The sequence below is a fragment of the Salmo salar genome, chromosome 16 (genome assembly GCF_965601325.2).
Source record: "Salmo salar chromosome 16, fSalSal1, whole genome shotgun sequence".
Classification (NCBI taxonomy): Eukaryota; Metazoa; Chordata; class Actinopteri; order Salmoniformes; family Salmonidae; genus Salmo; species Salmo salar.
In genome coordinates, this window is record NC_138306.1 from 41,049,814 (window position 1) to 41,069,397 (window position 19,584).

Here is a 19,584-nt window from a genome sequence, read left to right on the forward strand (position 1 = left end):
GGGAGGGAGAGAGAGCGGGGAGGGAGGGAGGGAGGGAGGGAGAGGAGGGGGGAGGGAGGGAGGGAGGGGGAGAGAGGGGGGAGGGGGAGAGAGAGAGAGGAGAGGGAGGGAGGGAGAGAGAGAGGGGGAGGGAGGGAGGGAGAGAGAGGGGGGACGGGACAACTTCAAAATGCCTTTGTCCCATGAATCCCTCCGTCATCCACTACTAAGGGACTTACTGCTAGAGGCTTTGTGTGGTAAACAAGTGAGCATATTACCTGGTCTGCTTAGTACTTCCCAGGAGTGGTTGGTATTTATTGTGATGAGTATTCTATATTTGCGTATTCTCCCTGTACAGGTTTGGTGGCTGTACTACAGTGCATTCGAAAAGTATTCAGACCCCTTGACTTTTTCCACATTTTGTTACATTATAGCCTGATTCTAAAATTGATTAAATTGTTGTTTTTTTTCTCATAAATCTTCACACAATACCTCATAATGACAAAGCAAAAACGGGTACTAGAAATGTAAAAAAATAATTGAATAATATTTATCACATTTACATAAGTATTCAGACCTTTACTCAGTACTTTGTTGAAGCACCTTTGGCAGCGATTACAGCCTTGAGTCTTCTTTTCTTCTCTGCAGATCCTCTCAAGCTCTGTCAGGTTGGATGGGGAGCGTCGCTGCAGCTGATTTCAGGTCTCTCCAAAGATGTTCGATCAGGTTCAAGTCCGGGCTCTGGCTGGGCCACTCAAGGACGTTCAGAGACTTGTCCCGAAGCCATTCCTGCGTTGTCTTGGCTGTGTGCTTAGGGTTGTTGTCCTGTTGGGGTTCTGAGCACTCTGCAGCAGGTTTTCATCAAGGATCTCTCTGTACTTTGCTCCGTTCATCTTTCCCTCAACCCTAACTAGTCTTCCAGTTCCTGCCACTGAAAAACATCCCCACAGCATGATGCTGCCACCACCGTGCTTCACCGTAGGGATGGTGCCAGGTTTCCTCCAGACATGCCGCTTGGCATTCAGGCCAAAGAGTTCAATCTTGGTTTCATCAGACCAGAGAATCATGTTGCTCAAGGTCTCGGAGTCCTTCAGGTGCCTTTTGGCAAACATTAAGCGGGCTGTCATGTGCCTTTTACTGAGGAGTTGCTTCCGTCTGGCCACTCTACAGTAAAGGCCAAATTGGTGGAGTGTTGCAGAGATGGTTGTCCTTCTGGAAAGGTTCTCCCATCTCCACAGAGGAACTCTGAAGCTCTGTCATAGTGAACATCGGGTTCTTGATCACCTCCCTGACCAAGGGCCTTCTCCCTGATTGCTCAGTTTGGCCAGGCCGACAGCTTTAGGAAGAGTTGCTGGTTCCAAACTTGAATGATGGAGGCCACAGTGTTCTTGGGGACCTTAAATGCTGCAGAAATGTTCTACTACCCTTCCATAGATCTGTGCATCGACACAATCCTGTCTCGGAGCTCTATGGACAATTCCTTAGACACCTCATGACTTGGTTTTTGCTCTGACATGCACTGTCAACTGTTGGACCTTGTATAGATAGGTGTGTATTGACAGGATTGTGCCTTTCGAAATCATGTCCAATCAATTGAATTTACCACAGGTAGACTCCAAGTTGTAGAAACTTTTTAAGGATTATTAATGGAAACAGGATGCACCTGAGCTCAATTTTGAGTCTCATCGCAAAGGGTCTGAATTCTTATGTAAACATTTTTTTATACATTTGATAAAATGTTTTTGATTTGGCATTATGGGGATTTGTGTGTAGATTGATGAGAATAAAAAAGATTGACTCCACTTTAGAATAAGGCTAACGTAACAAACTGTGGAAAAAGGGAAAGGGTCTGAATACTTTCCGAATGCCCTGTATATGGTGATGGTCCTAACTGGTTCTGCCATGTTATCGACATGGTTTACTGACAAGACCAGTGGTGTTCAAGCTTTTTCAGCGAATAAGAATACCTGTAGCGTAATAAGAGCACCTGTAGAGTAATAAGAGCACCTGTAGCGTAATAAGAGCACCTGTAGCGTAATAAGAGCACCTGTAGCGTAATAAGAGCACCTGTAGCGTAATAAGAGCACCTGTAGCGTAATAAGAGCACCTGTAGCGTAATAAGAGCACCTGTAGCGTAATAAGAGCACCTGTAGCGTAATAAGAGCACCTGTAGCGTAATAAGAGCACCTGTAGAGTAATAAGAACACCTGTAGCGTAATAAGAGCACCTGTAGCGTAATAAGAGCACCTGTAGCGTAATAAGAGCACCTGTAGAGTAATAAGAACACCTGTAGCGTAATAAGAGCTCCTGTAGAGTAATAAGAACACCTTTAGCGTAATAAGAGCTCCTGTAGAGTAATAAGAGCTCCTGTAGAGTAATAAGAGCTCCTGTAGCGTAATAAGAGCACCTGTAGCGTAATACGAACACCTGTAGCGTAATACGAACACCTGTAGCGTAATAAGAGCACCTGTAGCGTAATAAGAGCACCTGTAGCGTAATAAGAGCACCTGTAGAGTAATAAGAGCACCTGTAGCGTAATAAGAGCACCTGTAGCGTAATAAGAGCACCTGTAGCGTAATAAGAGCACCTGTAGCGTAATAAGAGCACCTGTAGCGTAATAAGAGCACCTGTAGCGTAATAAGAGCACCTGTAGCGTAATAAGAGCACCTGTAGCGTAATAAGAGCACCTGTAGCGTAATAAGAGCACCTGTAGAGTAATAAGAACACCTGTAGCGTAATAAGAACACATGCAGCTTCTCCCCTTCACAACCTCCTGTCATCACATAGCCTACTCCCTTTGCACGACTGGTGTATAACACATTCTCATTCAAAATGTATTTTTATAGGTCATTCCAATTGCATATTTACTGTCTGTGTTAATCATTTTAAATAGACAAGCCTAAAATAACAGTATTGGTCAGTTTTAAACGCCTCAGTCAGTCAGTCAGTGTCTTGACTCTTAATGTAAACAGCCCCCTGGCATCTGATGTTCATTCATCCCAGTAGCAGTGTGCTATCTAAACTCCTCTTAGTCTACTCCTTCATTATGCTAAGTGAGTTGAGAAATGAGTTACAATTATGGATTTATTTGAGGCTGGCTGAAGAGAACAGGACAGCAGAGCTCACTGATCAATTCCTTTGTTTACGTTGCTCTGTTTTCACATCACATGTCTTTATGAAATGCTAGACCTGGGATAGATGGTACTGACTAGACTACCAGGAAGAATATGGATGGTATATTGATTTGGTAACCGCTCCTTCCACTACCTGCTCCCCATTGTTATTTGACACTGTTATTACATAATGTGTACCCTATGGGATTCCTCTTTGTTCCTTCGAACACTGATTAAGTGAACTAATGGAATCCCTCATAGGTCTAATGCTCTCTCTCTCTTTCTGTCTCTCTCTCTCTCTCTCTCTCTCTCTCTCTCTCTCTCTTTCTCTCTCTTTCAGATTTTTCTGCTAGAAAAGCACACATCACTGAGGTAGTGTACTCACCTTTACTTGTATTTACCCCAATGACTGTGAAATACAGCTGACTGACATGCCCTCTGTTTAAACCCGCCTCCTGCTGTCTGTGTTCTGCTACACACACCATCTCCTGCTACTTTGATCCCCCTGCCTGCACTTCAATCCTTATGCTGTGTGATCTCTCTACTACTACACTCCATATAGAGGCTTCAGTATGCTCGCGGGCAGTGTGGGAATCTTCATAGGTACTGCCCTGGTCATATGCTGTGTTATAAGCCCCTTCCATTTTACACTCTGCCCTGTGATGAGAAGTGCCCACTGTCAGTTTGTCTGTGTAATCTGGGAGGGGTTAGGGGTTAGAAAAATGGGCATAAAGGGGAGACTCGGTTCAATCACAAGGCTTTATAGTGCCAGATTTACTAAGCGGTAGCCCCTGTGTTGAGTTTTCACCTGTAATTATCACGGGAATAGAAGACAAATGAAATCAAAGCTAAAAAAAACATGAAACTGACCCCTTTGTCCTCGTTCTTCTATTGATATTCAGTTTACCTTTCATTCCTCCTTTTATGTGTTATTCCCTATTGGAAAGAACAGGTGCACACAGGCGCTGCAAACGCTTGATAAACCTGGCCCATAGCTAGGCATCAGATGGTGTTAGTGTTTTCAGCCCATAGAAGTGAGTACAAATCTAAATCTGTGTCTTAATCATTCTGCTCCATCCTCTGGCCAACAGCTGCCTGGTGTCTCAGGTCTACCAGGCCAGGTTAAGAGGATGGGCCACAGGGGAGTGGATGCGTCCGGAGAGACCACCTACAAGAAGGTAGGCAGCATCTCCCCTGATTCAATTACATAGTAATAACATATAGTACCTGCGCCTTGAAATGCCTTACAGCACAGCAGTCAACCTCCCACAAGAGCAAGCAAGCCAAGCCAAGACACTGGCACAAGAAAGCTCACCTGGTAATGTATGCATAATTAGGCTACAGCTGTGAGCAAGCAAAGCAGAGAAGCATGAAAGCCTGCATTCTGTATGTTTCCATTTACGTCATTTAACAGACACTCTTATCCAGAGTGTGACTTAGAGAACAAATAGGGTTAAGTGTCTTGCTCAAGGGCACATGTGTCACCTAGTCGACTCAAGGATTTGAACCAGCATCCTTTGGTTTCTGATCCAACGCTCTTAACCACTAGGCTACCTGCCACCTGTTCCACTTATACTAATGTGAGAAGAGATGAAGACACAGCAGAGCAGACACAGTGTGTCTCACTGAAAACCAACCTGATGGAGATCTACTGAGACCTGTCTGTCTGTCTGTCTGTCTGTCTGTCTGTCTGTCTGTCTGTCTGTCTGTCTGTCTGTCTGTCTGTCTGTCTGTCTGTCTGTCTGTCTGTCTGTCTGTCTGTCTGTCTGTCTGTCTGTCTGTCTGTCTGTCTGTCTGTCTGTCTGTCTGTCTTTAGCACATTAGATGATGTGTATTCTGGTGTGCATGGTTGAGCGAGTCAATGGTTTGTCTCTTCATTGTGGAGTACAGTCCCCTCTGAGAGCTGAACTAATGGAGATAGTAAATCAGAAGATTTCTCAATTCATATAAATGAGCTGCAGTCCGCTAACCCCTACTGTCTGTCTCCTCTCCCCCAGACCACGTCCTCTGCCCTGAAAGGTGCCATCCAGCTGGGCATCGGCTACACGGTGGGCAACCTGAGCTCCAAGCCTGAGAGAGACGTCCTCATGCAGGACTTCTATGTGGTAGAGAGCGTCTTCTTTCCCAGGTAACTGAATCAGATCAGATCAAAGTTTATTGTTTGCGTACACAGTTCTGCAGATGTTATCGCCAGAGCAGTGGAAGGCTTGTTTCTAGCTCCAACACTGCAGTAATATTTAGCAATGCAATAACAATACACACATAATCCATAAGTAAAAAACATAACAACAAATTAAGACATAATATGAACGAACAATGTCAGAGTCCGGAATATAAATGTATGTGAATGGTGTGTATTGGCTGTATGGACAGTATATTCCTAGAAAAGGTACATACAGCAGTAGTTAACTGCCAACCACACCATCAGGACAGCACATAACTTTGTGAAATCATTAGAACGAGACAGTCATGTCCTCCAGGCCTCGGACCAATCACATCCCTGATCCCGGATATGTTATTTTGATTGAAAGCAATATATACTGCTCAAAAAAATAAAGGGAACACTTAAACAACACATCCTAGATCTGAATGAAATAAATAATCTTATTAAATACTTTTTTCTTTACATAGTTGAATGTGCTGACAACAAAATCACACAAAAATAATCAATGGAAATCCAATTTATCAACCCATGGAGGTCTGGATTTGGAGTCACACTCAAAATTAAAGTGGAAAACCACACTACAGGCTGATCCAACTTTGATGTAATGTCCTTAAAACAAGTCAAAATGAGGCTCAGTAATGTGTGTGGCCTCCATGTGCCTGTATGACCTCCCTACAACGCCTGCGCATGCTCCTGATGAGGTGGTGGATGGTCTCCTGAGGGATCTCCTCCCAGACCTGGACTAAAGCGTCCGCCAACTCCTGGACAGTCTGTGGTGCAACGTGGCGTTGGTGGATGGAGCGAAACATGATGTCCCAGATGTGCTCAATTGGATTCAGCTCTGGGGAACGGGCGGGCCAGTCCATAGCATCAATGCCTTCCTCTTGCAGGAACTGCTGACACACTCCAGCCACATGAGGTCTAGCATTGTCTTGCATTAGGAGGAACCCAGGGCCAACCGCACAAGCATATGGTCTCACAAGGGGTCTGAGGATCTCATCTCGGTACCTAATGGCAGTCAGGCTACCTCTGGCGAGCACATGGAGGGCTGTGCGGCCCCCCCAAAGAAATGCAACCCCACACCATGACCGACCCACCACCAAACCGGTCATGCTGGAGGATGTTGCAGGCAGCAGAACGTTCTCCATGGCGTCTCCAGACTCTGTCACGTCTGTCACGTGCTCAGTGTGAACCTGCTTTCATCTGTGAAGAGCACAGGGCACCAGTGGCGAATTTGCCAATCTTGGTGTTCTCTGGCAAATGCCAAACGTCCTGCACGGTGTTGGGCTGTAAGCACAACCCCCACCTGTGGACGTCGGGCCCTCATACCACCCTCATGGAGTCTGTTTCTGACCGTTTGAGCAGACACATGCACATTTGTGGCCTGCTGGAGGTCATTTTGCAGGGCTCTGGCAGTGCTTCTCCTGCTCCTCCTTGCACAAAGGCTGAGGTAGCGGTCCTGCTGCTGGGTTGTTGCCCTCTTACGGCCTCCTCCACGTCTCCTGATGTACTGGCCTGTCTCCTGGTAGCGCCTCCATGCTCTGGACACTACGCTGACAGACACAGCAAACCTTCTTGCCACAGCTCACATTGATGTGCCATCCTGGATGAGCTGCACTACCTGAGCCACTTGTGTGGGTTGTAGACTCCGTCTCATGCTACCACTAGAGTGAAAGCACCGCCAGCATTCAAAAGTGACCAAAACATCAGCCAGGAAGCATAGGAACTGAGAAGTGGTCTGTGGTCCCCACCTGCAGAACCACTCCTTTATTGGGGGTGTCTTGCTAATTGCCTATAATTTCCACCTGTTGTCTATTCCATTTGCACAATAGCATGTGCAATTTATTGTCAATTAGTGCTGCTTCGTAAGTGGACAGTTTGATTTCACAGAAGTGTGATTGACTTGGAGTTACATTGTGTTGTTTTAGTGTTCCCTTTATTCTTTTGAGCAGTGTATATTCATATATTTACACTAGAATAGTTCCTTAGTTCATACATAGTTGTCTCGTATCTAAAAGTTTTTCTCCCCTTCTCCCCCTTCCAGTGAAGGCAGCAACCTGACTCCAGCCCACCACTTCCCAGACTTCCGCTTTAAGACATACGCTCCCGTGGCCTTCCGCTACTTCAGGGAGCTCTTTGGGATCAGGCCCGATGACTACCTGGTAAGAATATGAAAATCGACCATTTTTCAACCATCAACCAATTTCTCCCATTCTTCTCTGCAGATCCTCTCATGCTTTGTCAGGTTGGATGGGGAGCGTTGCTGCACACCTATTTTCAGGTCTCTCCAGAGATGTTCGATCGGGTTCAAGTCCGAGCTCTGGCTGGGCCACTCAAAGACATTCAGAGACTTGTCCCGAAGCCACTCCTGTGTTGTCTTGGCTGTGTGCTTAGGGTTGTTGTCCTGTTGGAAGGTGAACCTTCGCCCAAGTCTGAGGTACTGAGCGCTCTGGAGCAGGTTTTCATCAAGAATCTCTGTACTTTTCTCCGTACATCTTTGCCTCGATCCTGACTAGTCTCCCAGTCCCTGCCGCTGAAAAACATCCCCATAGCATGATGCTGCCACCACCATGCTTCACTGTAGCGATGGTGCCAGGATTCCTCCAGACGTGATGCTAGGCATTCAGGCCATAGAGTTCAACCTTGGTTTCATCAGACCAGAGAATTTTGCTATTCATGGTGTGAGAGTCTTTAGGTGCCTTTTGGCAAACTTCAAGTGGGCTGTTATGTGTCTTACTGAGGAGTGGCTTCCTTCTGGCCACTACATAAAGGCCTGATTGGTGGAGGGCTGCAGAGATGGTTGTCCTTCTGGAAGGTTCACCCATCTCCACAGAGGAACTCTAGAGCTCTGTCAAAGTGACCATTGAGTTTTTGGTCACCTCCCTGACCAAGGCCCTTCTCCCCTGATTGCTCAGTTTGACCGGGCGGCGAGCTCAAGGAAGAGTCTTGGTGGTTCCAAACTTCTTCAATTTAAGGATGATAGAGGCCTCTGTGTTCTTAGGGAACTTCGATGCTGCAGAAATGTTTTGGTACCCTTCCCCAGATCTGGGGCTCCCGAGTGGCGCAGCGGTCTAAGGCACTGCATCTCAGTGCAAGAGGCATCACTGCAGTCCCTGGTTTGAATCCAGGTTGCGTCACATCTGGCCGTGATTGGGAGTCCCATAGGGCAGGGCGCACAATTGGCCCAGCGTTGTCCGGATTTGGTAGGCTGTCATTGTAAATAAGAATTTGTTCTTAACTGACTTGCCTAGTTAAATAAAATAAAGAACTAAAATCTGTGCCTCAACACAATCCTGTCTCAGAGCTCTACGGACAATTCCTTTGATCTCATGACTTGGTTTTTTCTCTGACATGCACTGTCAACTGTGGGACCTTATATAGACAGGTGTGTGCCTTTCCAAATTATGTCCAATAAATTGAATTTACCACAGGTGGACTCCAATCAAGTTGTAGAAACATTTCAAGGATGATCAATGGAAACAGGATGCACCTGAGCTCAATTTAGAGTCTCATAGCAAAGGGTCTGAATACTTATGTAAATAAGGTATTATTATTATTTTTTTATATATATACATTTACAAAAATGTCTAAACCTGTTTTCACTTTGTCATTATGGGGTATTGTGTGTAATTGCTGAGGAAATTGTTTTCTTTAATCCATTTCAGAATAAGGCTGTAACAAAATGTGGAAGAAGTCAAGGGGTCTGAATACTTTCTGAATGCACTGTACCTCTGATTATTGCGTGTGTGTGCGTGCCATGTCTCTGTCTCTGCTGTGTCCTTGTGTGTTTCGATATGCCATAATAATGCAGTCAAAGTGTGTGTGTGAGTGTGACAGGCACAGCGTCACCCCTCATGGCCCTTGTCACATCGTATCAGTGTTGCCTGACTGGCTGTGTGTGTGTTCGTCTGTGAACATGCCCCTCCTGCCTTCTAGACGATATGATTATACAACTGCCTGTGTTTTTAGGCTGCTGTCACGCTCCTGTGTGTATTAGGTGTCTGTCTCCCTCTGAGGGTGTATGTGTGTGTGTGTGTGTGTGCGCGCGCGCACCTGCGGGTGGGTGTGTGTGTGTGTGTGTGTGTGTGTGTGTGTGTGTGTGTGTGTGTGTGTGTGTGTGTGTGTGTGTGTGTGTGTGTGTGGCTGGCCCTGGGTGTGTGTGCAGTGTTCCTGCCTCTACGATTAATCACAGTGCCTGGAGCTCAAGCTCTCTGCACTCAGGGTCTTGCTCTCCCTTCCTTCCTGCCTCACTCTCTCTCTCACTCTCTCAATTCTCTCTCTCTCTTCACTCTCTCACCCTTTCTCCCTTCCTCCATTCTCATCTCTCTCTGTTTATTTCTTTCTCTTTTCCCCTCTCCCCTTCTTTCTTTCTCTCATTTTCTCTCTCCTTCTTCCTCTCTCTTGTGCTCTCTCTCGCTCTCTCCCTCCTCTCTCTCTCTCTCATCTTCCCCTCCCCTTGTCATCCCCTGTTCCCCATACTGTCTGATAGGGATACGCCTGCAAGAAGGGATGATTAATCAGGCTGTGCATTTCAGAGGGTGATGGATTGTGGTGAAACAATTAAAAGCTTATTATCTAATCCCCAAAAGTTATTTGTTTTCAATCTGACAATTTATAATTTCAATTGGTTAAAAGCACTGAAAACATACAATCTGACCAGTGTATCTCTGTCTTTTGTCACTGTGTGGTGTGTGTGGCCCTCTATCCCACAGCCTGCTGCCCACTCCCTCCCTCTCAGTCCAGCCTGCTGCCCACTCCCTCCCTCTCAGTCCAGCCTGCTGCCCACTCCCTCCCTCTCAGTCCAGCCTGCTGCCCACTCCCTCCCTCTCAGTCCAGCCTGCTGCCCACTCCCTCCCTCTCAGTCCAGCCTGCTGCCCACTCCCTCCCTCTCAGTCCAGCCTGCTGCACACTCCCTCCCTCTCAGTCCAGCCTGCTGCCCACTCCCTCCCTCTCAGTCCAGCCTGCTGCACACTCCCTCCCTCTCAGTCCAGCCTGCTGCCCACTCCCTCCCTCTCAGTCCAGCCTGCTGCCCACTCCCTCCCTCTCAGTCCAGCCTGCTGCCCACTCCCTCCCTCTCAGTCCAGCCTGCTGCCCACTCCCTCCCTCTCAGTCCAGCCTGCTGCCCACTCCCTCCCTCTCAGTCCAGCCTGCTGCCCACTCCCTCCCTCTCAGTCCAGCCTGCTGCCCACTCCCTCCCTCTCAGTCCAGCCTGCTGCCCACTCCCTCCCTCTCAGTCCAGCCTGCTGCCCACTCCCTCCCTCTCAGTCCAGCCTGCTGCCCACTCCCTCCCTCTCAGTCCAGCCTGCTGCCCACTCCCTCCCTCTCAGTCCAGCCTGCTGCCCACTCCCTCCCTCTCAGTCCAGCCTGCTGCCCACTCCCTCCCTCTCAGTCCAGCCTGCTGCCCACTCCCTCCCTCTCAGTCCAGCCTGCTGCCCACTCCCTCCCTCTCAGTCCAGCCTGCAGCCCACTCCCTCCCTCTCAGTCCAGCCTGCTGCCCACTCCCTCCCTCTCAGTCCAGCCTGCTGCCCACTCCCTCCCTCTCAGTCCAGCCTGCTGCCCACTCCCTCCCGCTCAGTCCAGCCGGTATGCAGAGAGGAGGAGGGCTGGGGAGGGCCAGAGAAGGGTTGGGTAGGGTTGAGGAGAGGAGAGGAGAGGAGAGGGGGAAGGTATAAGAAGGATGGGTAGAGATGGTTAGGGCCAGACGAGGTCTGGTGGATAGTTCAAGGAGGAGGCAGGGTGAGTCACCGCTCCTCCCTGAGTGGTCAGCAGTCTAGAAGCTTCACAGCACACACATACCTCCGATTAGTGTGTGTGATGTGTGTCTCTGTGTATGTATACTTGTCGGAGTAGGATACATGCATGTACTTGTGTGTGTTTCAATATGCCATAATAATGCAGTCAGAGTGTATGTGTCTGTGTGTCTGCAGTACTCCCTGTGTAACGAGCCCCTGATTGAGTTGTCCAACCCTGGGGCCAGTGGCTCTGTGTTCTACCTGACCAAGGACGATGAGTTCATCATCAAGACCGTTATGCACAAGGAGGCCGAGTTTCTACAGAAGCTGCTGCCTGGCTACTACATGGTGAGATATGACCCTACACACACACACACACACACACACACACACACTGCATCATTCCACTCACTCACATACTACTCACAAGAGGCGATTTTTCCCTGATGAATCGCACATCTCGTCGGTCCTTGTCACGTATTGGCTATTGCAGCAGATGACCACACAGGTTCCACTCCTATCAGCTAAAAACAAGAAGTGGCTCCACTGGACAATTGAGGAGTGAAAAACATTGCCTGATGAATCCCTGTTCTGTTGCATCATGCTGATGGCAGAGTTAGGATTTGGGTCCATGGCCCCATGCTGCCTGGGGTCAACAGTACAGGCTGGTGGTGTAATGGTGTGGGGAATGTTTTCCTGGCACACGTTAAATCCCTTGATACCAATTGAGCAAAGTTTCCATCCCCCTGAGAATTCAGGCTGTTCTGGAGGCAAAGCGGGGTCCGATCAGGTACTAGTGTATGTCCATGTTTCTATTTTAGATTTCTATTTTCCGTGGGGATAAGCTTGTGTATATTCATGTACTAACAGGCACTGAAACCGAGCAGGAATTTACCCACGTTTGAAGGGAAATGCCCTCAAGCATTAGTATATGACAACAGGAAGACATTTACACTGACCTTTTTCACCATTTTGGCTCCAGACCATTGCAGTTACACGATTCCAATGGGTGTTAGGTGTGCATGCTAATGAGCCATGAGGGATTGTGAGCCATGCGGGTTCACTGTGGCCTGAGGCCATAGCAGACTGAGACTGAGACTGAGACACATAGTGGGGACAGGCAGGCAGGCACATACACAGAGAGGCAATAGAACAGCTCTACACGTCTGCTGCAGCTGACAGGACTGGGTTGGTGCAGCTGACAGGACTGGGTTGGTGCAGCTGACAGGACTGGGTTGGTGCAGCTGACAGGACTGGGTTGGTGCAGCTGACAGGACTGGGTTGGTGCAGCTGACAGGACTGGGTTGGTGCAGCTGACAGGACTGGGTTGGTGCAGCTGACAGGACTGGGGGCATGATGTTAAACATGGTGATGTAACAAACGTCATTGCCACCCCCTCACACTTGTTTTCCACTCTCTCATGGCATCATTCTACATGCCTGTTTTCCCCCCATACTTTTCTATTTAGCAATGCCAAGCTTGATGTCTCTGCTTTCACTTGCTCTCACTCTCTCTCACCCTCTCACATCTCTTTCTCTCCCTCACATCTTTCTCTCCCTCTCTATTAGAGGTCGACCGATTATGCTTTTTCAACGCCGATACCGATTATTGGAAGGCCAGAAAAGCCGATACCGACTAATCGGCCGATATTTATTTATTTATTTATTTATATATATATATATATATATATATATATATATATATATATATATATATATATATATATATATATATATTTGTAATAATGACAATTACAACAACACTGAATGAACACTTATTTTAACTTAATATAAAACATCAATAAAATCAACTTAGTCTCAAATAAATAATGAAACATGTTCAATTTGGTTTAAATAATGCAAAAACAAAGTGTTGGAGAAAATAAAAGTGCAATATTTGCCATGTAAAAAAGCTAACGTTTAAGTTCCTTGCTCAGAACATGAGAACATATGAAAGAAGGTGGTTCCTGTTAACATGAGTGTTCAATATTCCAAGGTAAGAAGTTTTAGGTTGTAGTTATTATAGGACTATTTCTCTCTATACCATTTGTATTTCATATACCTTTGACTATTGGATGTTCTAATAGGTACTTTAGTATTGCGAGCCTAATCTCGGGAGTTGATAGGCTTGAAGTCATAAACAGAGCAATGCTTGAAGCACAGCGAAGAGCTGCTGGCAAATGCAGGAAAGTGCTGTTTGAATGAATGCTTACGAGCCTACTGCTGCCTACGACCGCTCAGTCAGACTGCTGTATCAAATCATAGACTTAATTATAATATAATAACACGCAGAAATATGAGCCTTAGGTCATTAATATGGTCAAATCCGGGAACTATCATTTCGAAAACAAAACGTTTATTCTTTCAGTGATATACAGAACCGTTCCGTATTTTATCTAACGGGTGGCATCCCTAAGTCTAAATATTCCTGTTACATTGCACAACCTTCAATGTTATGTCATAATTATGTACAATTCTGACAAATTAATTACGGTCTTTGTTAGTAAGAAATGGTCTTCACGCAGTTCGCAACGAGCCAGGCAGCCCAAACTGCTGCATATACCCTGACTCTGCTTGCACAGAACACAAGAGAAGTGACACAATTTCCCTAGTTAAAAGAAATTCATGTTAGCAGGCAATATTAACTAAATATGCAGGTTTAAAAATATATACTTGTGTATTGATTTTAAGAAAGCCGTTGATGTTTATGGTTAGGTACATTGGTGCAACGACAGTGCTTTTTTCGCGAATGCGCTTGTTAAATCACCCGATTGGCGAAGTAGGCTGTGATTCGATGATAAATTAACAGGCACCGCATCGATTATATGCAACACAGGACAAGCTAGATAAACTAGAAATATCATCAACCATGTGTAGTTAACTAGTGATTATGTTAAGATTGATTGTTTTTTATAAGGTAAGTTTAATGCTAGCTAGCACCTTACCTTGGCTCCTTGCTGCACTCGCATAACAGGTAGTCAGCCTGCCACGCAGTCTCCTCGTGGAGTGCAATATAATCGGCCATAATCGGTGTCCAAAAATGCCGATTAATGATTGTTATGAAAACTTGAAATCGGCCCTAATTAATCAGCCATTCCGATTAATCGATGGACCTCTACTCTCTATCCCTCTTTTTCATTCCCTGTTTTCTCTCTCATGTGTCTCTCTCTTGTTGACTTGTCAGTGCTGTGCCCTCCACTCAGGGACAGAGGGGGCATGTGTTGCTGGATGATGGGGATTCACTCCCTCTGTTTCTCTCTGTCTCATGCCCCCAGTCTGTCTCTCTTGTGAAGATCACTGGCTGTGGCCTAAAAGCCTGAAGGCCTTACTGCTTGCTGTTGGAGCCCTGTGACTCCTCCTTCCCCTGTCTCTCTGTCTGTCTCTTCCCGTCTCTCTCCCTCCTCTCTCTCTCTCTCTCTGTCTGCCAGGAGTTGCAGTCTTTGAGTGCATAAGAAGCTGGCTCCTGGTAATTACTTTAATGGGATTCTGTCATTACTTTTAATGTTCAAGGAACGTGTGTAGCTTGGCTAACCTCACTTATTTTGGTTGACTACTTAAATATTTAAAGCAGAGTGATGATAAGGAGATAGTTTTACGAAATTGTGAATTAGGTTAGTTTAAACGTCTCATACTTTGGGTTACTGCTTTTGGTATTTTTTGTCTACTCTTGTGTTGTGAATATTTTGAAGGGGTGAGGTTGGTTTGGTCTTGAGGAATCATGTGGTACTGTGACGGAGCTGGCCTTACTCAATCACCTAAAGGGATACTTTGGGATTTTGGCAATGAGGATACCATTTGTATGTTTCTGCGTGCAGTTTGAAGTTGCTAACTAGTGCTAGCGCAATTGCTAACTAGCGTTAGCGCAATGACTAAAGTATCTGCTAGGTAGCATGCTAGTACATACCCATAGTCTTCCAGTCATTACATCCTTGAAACTAGACACAGAGACATAACTCCCAAGTGGCGCAGCGGTCTAAGGCCATGATTGGGAGTCCCATAGGGCGGCGCACAATTGGCCCAGCATTGTTAGGGTTCGGCTGGGGTAGGCCGTCATTATAAAATAAGAATTTGTTCTTAACTGACTTGCCTAATTAAATAAAGGTTAAATAACATTTGTATCCATGAGTTAATCGGACTCTGGGGAACTAGATAAAGGGCCTCATTGCCAAAATCCTGAAATATCCCTTTAAAAAGGCTTAAAAACAAAGACTGAGATAAAATCCTGAAATATCCCTTTAAAAAGGCTTAAAAACAAAGACTGAGATAAAATCCTGAAATATCCCTTTAAAAAGGCTTAAAAACAAAGACTGAGATAAAAACTGTTCAAAATGATTGTATTTATTGCCTTTGCAGATCAAGTTAAAAACCATAAAAAAAACTGTGGCTCACATAGCTCACAAACATTGCAGGCACATCTATTTAAAATAGGTTACCTAATTACCAGGGTTAAAATGAAAGGTGCCATATCATGGACTGTTTTCTCCAATACTATCCTGTGCTCTTGGTAATGTTGGTCTTTTTCTTACTGCATCTTTCTCTCTCTCTTCCTCCTTCTCTCCAGAACCTCAACCAGAACCCTCGTACCTTGCTCCCCAAGTTCTTCGGCCTGTACTGCATCCAGTCTGGCGGTAAGAACATCCGCATGGTGGTCATGAACAACGTTCTACCGCGCGCCGTCCGCATGCACCTCAAGTTCGACCTGAAGGGCTCCACATACAAACGCTGTGCCTCCAAGAAGGAGAGACAGAAGGCCAAGCCCACCTTCAAAGACCTGGACTTCATGCAGGACCTGCAGGATGGCCTGATGCTAGACCAGGATATGTACAGCGCTCTGGTCAAGACCCTGCAGAGAGACTGTCTGGTGAGGAGAACCAGCCGGGTTTAGGACTCATTGCTATCAGGGTTTAAATTACACATTGACATCATTTTAAACTTAGCATCTACAGTTGAGGGCACTAAAAAGTTACTTGCTGCAGCAAGGTATACTGTTAATATTGTCAATTCCTTTGACGTCGAGCAGCAAGTTATTAATTAAATACATTTCTGAAATATGCCCCTGACTGTGAAGCAAATGTTTTATACTACGCTGCAGTACAGGTTAACTTTTTAATGCCCCCATTTGTAATAGAAAAGATCATTGAGAAGGACCCCATTGATGTGTGGACCAATCATAGGGCTGATAGGCCTAGCTCAGTCCTATAACTGAAACCTATATATCTGTATGTATTTCCAGGTGCTGGAGAGCTTTAAGATCATGGACTACAGCTTGCTGCTGGGGGTCCATAACATCGACCAGGCAGAGCGGGAGCAGCAGATGGAGGGAGGAGAGAAGGATGAGAAGAGGCCCGTGGCCCAGAAGGCCCTCTACTCCACCGCCATGGAGTCCATCCAGGGAGGGGCCGCCTGCGGAGAGTCTATCGACACCGACGACACGTGAGTGACTGACATGTGACCGGCTGGGGTGTTTGACTGTTGCTAGCTGTTTCCTTGTAGCTCTCTCTACCCTCTCTGTTTGTCAGTGCCACTCTTTGTATCTCACTATCTCTTCATGTTTGTCTGTAGGATGGGCGGCATCCCAGCAGTCAACGGGAAAGGAGAGCGTCTACTCCTCTACATCGGAATCATCGACATCCTGCAATCCTACAGGTAATTACAAATGTCATATAAATCATACAGAATCGTGTTCATTAGGTCACACTGTAGCAAAACGTTTTGGAACGGAAACGAAAACTAACGTTTCTTATTGGACAAGTTCAGGTAGTCCCTATCTGTAGCAGTAAAAAAAATTAATCTTTTGTGCCTAATAAATGTGACCCAGGTAACTATATTATAACTCATCCAGTCACTATCTGTCTTGTAGAATCAACCCGCCAGCATCATAAGATGATAAAATATTCAGCCTCCGTCAGCATATAAAACAGCCTGTAGCGTGGCTGGTTGACGCTGTTTATATTTGTCTCTGTGACCTTAACCCCCTAAGGTCAATGTCCGCGCCCCCGTGAAAATCCAATTAGCATAATACAAAAATCGAAAAGTAAAAAAAAATGTATGGAAGTATATATGGAGACTATTTAGTGACAAAAATAAGGGGTTCAATACATGTCCCAAAAAATAACAAATATTTCTTATATCTCTCAGATATAGGACAGACACTTTAGAAAACATTTCCTTTCGATGTTTTTTGGGGGACTATCTGTTGCTACATGTGCTGAATCTGTTATTCAACGGGTTTGTATGGGCTAATAGCAGTAAGGCCAAATAAAAAAATGTTCATCAAATAATTTTTCGTTATATTTTTTTGATACTTCAAAGGGTCTAAACATTCAAAATCAAATAGCAAAATTATCCTTGGTATGACCTTCTTAAAGCAATTCCATATAGCTTAGTAGTACCCCCACCCCTACTCCGATTTAGACAGGGCAAAGACTCTAATGGGTTAATCCATTTTTAATAACAAACGTTTTAAGTGTTGTTTCTCTTTCCGGCTCCAGATTAATAAAGAAACTGGAGCACACGTGGAAGGCTTTGGTTCACGATGGGGTGAGTTTAACCTTCATAATGAGCCTTCTTTATTTGTATTTCCTAGTACAGTCATTCTGGGCTATGTAATCATATCTGAGCTCTTTATGAACACAGTCATTAACAATATACAGTGCCTTCGGAATGTATTCACACCCCTTGACCTTTTCCACATTTTGTTACATTACATCCTTATTCTAAAATGTATTAAATAGTTTTTTTCCCTCATCAATCTACACACAATACCTCATAATGACAAAGCATAAACAGGTTTTTAGAAATGTTTGTGAATTTATTAAAAATAAAAAACGGATATTACATTCATAAGTATTCAGACAATTTACTCAGTACTTTGTTGAAGCACTTTTGGCAGCGATTAAAGCATTGAGTCTTCTTGGGTATGACGCTACAAGCTGGGCACACCTATATTTGGGGAGTTTCTCCGATTCTTCTCTGCAGATTCTCTCAAGCTCTGTCAGGTTGGATGGGGAGCGTTGCTGGATGGGGAGCGTCAGAGACTTGTCCCGAGTCCACTCCTGTGTTGTCTTGGCTGTGTGCTTAGGGTTGTTGTCCTATTGGAAGGTGAACCTTCGCCCCAGTCTGAGGACCTGAGCGCTCTGGAGCAGGTTTTCATCAAGGATCTCTCTGTACTTCGCTCCGTTCATCTTCGCCTCGATCATGACTAGTCTTCCAGTCCATGCAGCTGAAAAACATCCCCACAGCATGATGCTGCCACCACCGTGCTTCACCGTAGAGATGGTGCCAGGTTTCCTCCAGACGTAACGCTTGTCAGTCATGCTGAAGAGTTCAATCTTGGTTTCATATTTGGCAAGCTCAAAGCGGCCTTTTACTGAGGAGTGGCTTCCGTCTGATTGGTGGAGTGCTGCAGAGATGGCTGTCCTTCTGGAAGGTTCTCCCATCTCCACAGAGGAACTCTAGAGCTCTGTCAGAGTGACCATCGAGTTCCTTGTCACCTGCCCGACCAAGGCCATTCTCCACCGATTGCTCAGTTTGGCCGTACGACCAGCTCTAGGAAGAGTCTTGGTGGTTCCAAACTTCTTCTATTTAAGAATGATGGCGGCCACTGTGTTCAATGCTGAAGACATTTTTTGTTACCCTTCCCCAGATCTGTGCCTTCACACAATCCTATCCCGGAGCTCTATGGACAATTCCTTCGACCTCATGGCTTGGTTTTTGCTCTGACATGCACTGTCAACTGTGGGACCTTATATAGACAGGTGTGTGCCTTTCGAAATCATGTCCAATCAATTGAATTTACCACAGGTAGACTCCAATCAAATTGTAGAAACATCTCAAGGATGATCAATGAAACAGGATGCACCTGAGCTCCTAGTCCTGTTTGACAGACAGCTTTTCTCCAGCTCCTCACAGACAGACGTGTGTGTAGACTATTGGAGATTTGGCCAGTTGTGCGGTTTTAATGATTGAACAGCAAGCCTCCGTCTGTCTCGTCCCCCCCTCTCTGTCTGGGTTCTGAGTACTCTGTGAGACCCTGCCTCACACAGGAAGCGGCGCAGGTCCTAATCCAGGCACTTGTCATCTCCCGTCTGGATTACTGCAACTCGCTGTTGGCTGGGCTCCCTGCCTGTGCCATTAAACCCCTACAACTCATCCAGAACGCCGCAGCCCGTCTGGTGTTCAACCTTCCCAAGTTCTCTCACGTCACCCCGCTCCTCCGCTCTCTCCACTGGCTTCCAGTCGAAGCTCGCATCCGCTACAAGACCATGGTGCTTGCCTACGGAGCTGTGAGGGGAACGGCACCTCCGTACCTTCAGGCTCTGATCAGGCCCTACACCCAAACAAGGGCACTCCGTTCATCCACCTCTGGCCTGCTCGCCTCCCTACCTCTGAGGAAGCACAGTTCCCGCTCAGCCCAGTCAAAACTGTTCGCTGCTCTGGCACCCCAATGGTGGAACAAGCTCCCTCACGACGCCAGGACAGCGGAGTCAATCACCACCTTCCGGAGACACCTGAAACCCCACCTCTTCAAGGAATACCTGGGATAGGATAAAGTAATCCTTCTAACCCCCCCCTTAAAAGATTTAGATGCACTATTG

General features: G+C 46.1%; 1 protein-coding gene across 2 annotated transcripts in view; it reads left to right on the top strand.

Annotated features, from left to right (window-relative positions):
* The window catches only part of LOC106573576 (phosphatidylinositol 4-phosphate 5-kinase type-1 gamma), a 79,476-nt gene that overhangs the window by 32,247 nt on the left and 27,645 nt on the right, over window positions 1–19,584 (top strand). For both annotated transcript variants that reach the window (XM_014148728.3, XM_014148730.3), the window contains exons 2-10: window positions 3,433–3,464; window positions 4,184–4,270; window positions 5,090–5,220; window positions 7,301–7,418; window positions 11,184–11,336; window positions 15,549–15,848; window positions 16,221–16,420; window positions 16,550–16,633; window positions 17,479–17,527. In XM_014148728.3, coding sequence (XP_014004203.1) covers window positions 3,433–3,464; window positions 4,184–4,270; window positions 5,090–5,220; window positions 7,301–7,418; window positions 11,184–11,336; window positions 15,549–15,848; window positions 16,221–16,420; window positions 16,550–16,633; window positions 17,479–17,527 — 1,154 coding nt within the window. The remainder of the gene's footprint in view (window positions 1–3,432; window positions 3,465–4,183; window positions 4,271–5,089; window positions 5,221–7,300; window positions 7,419–11,183; window positions 11,337–15,548; window positions 15,849–16,220; window positions 16,421–16,549; window positions 16,634–17,478; window positions 17,528–19,584) is intronic.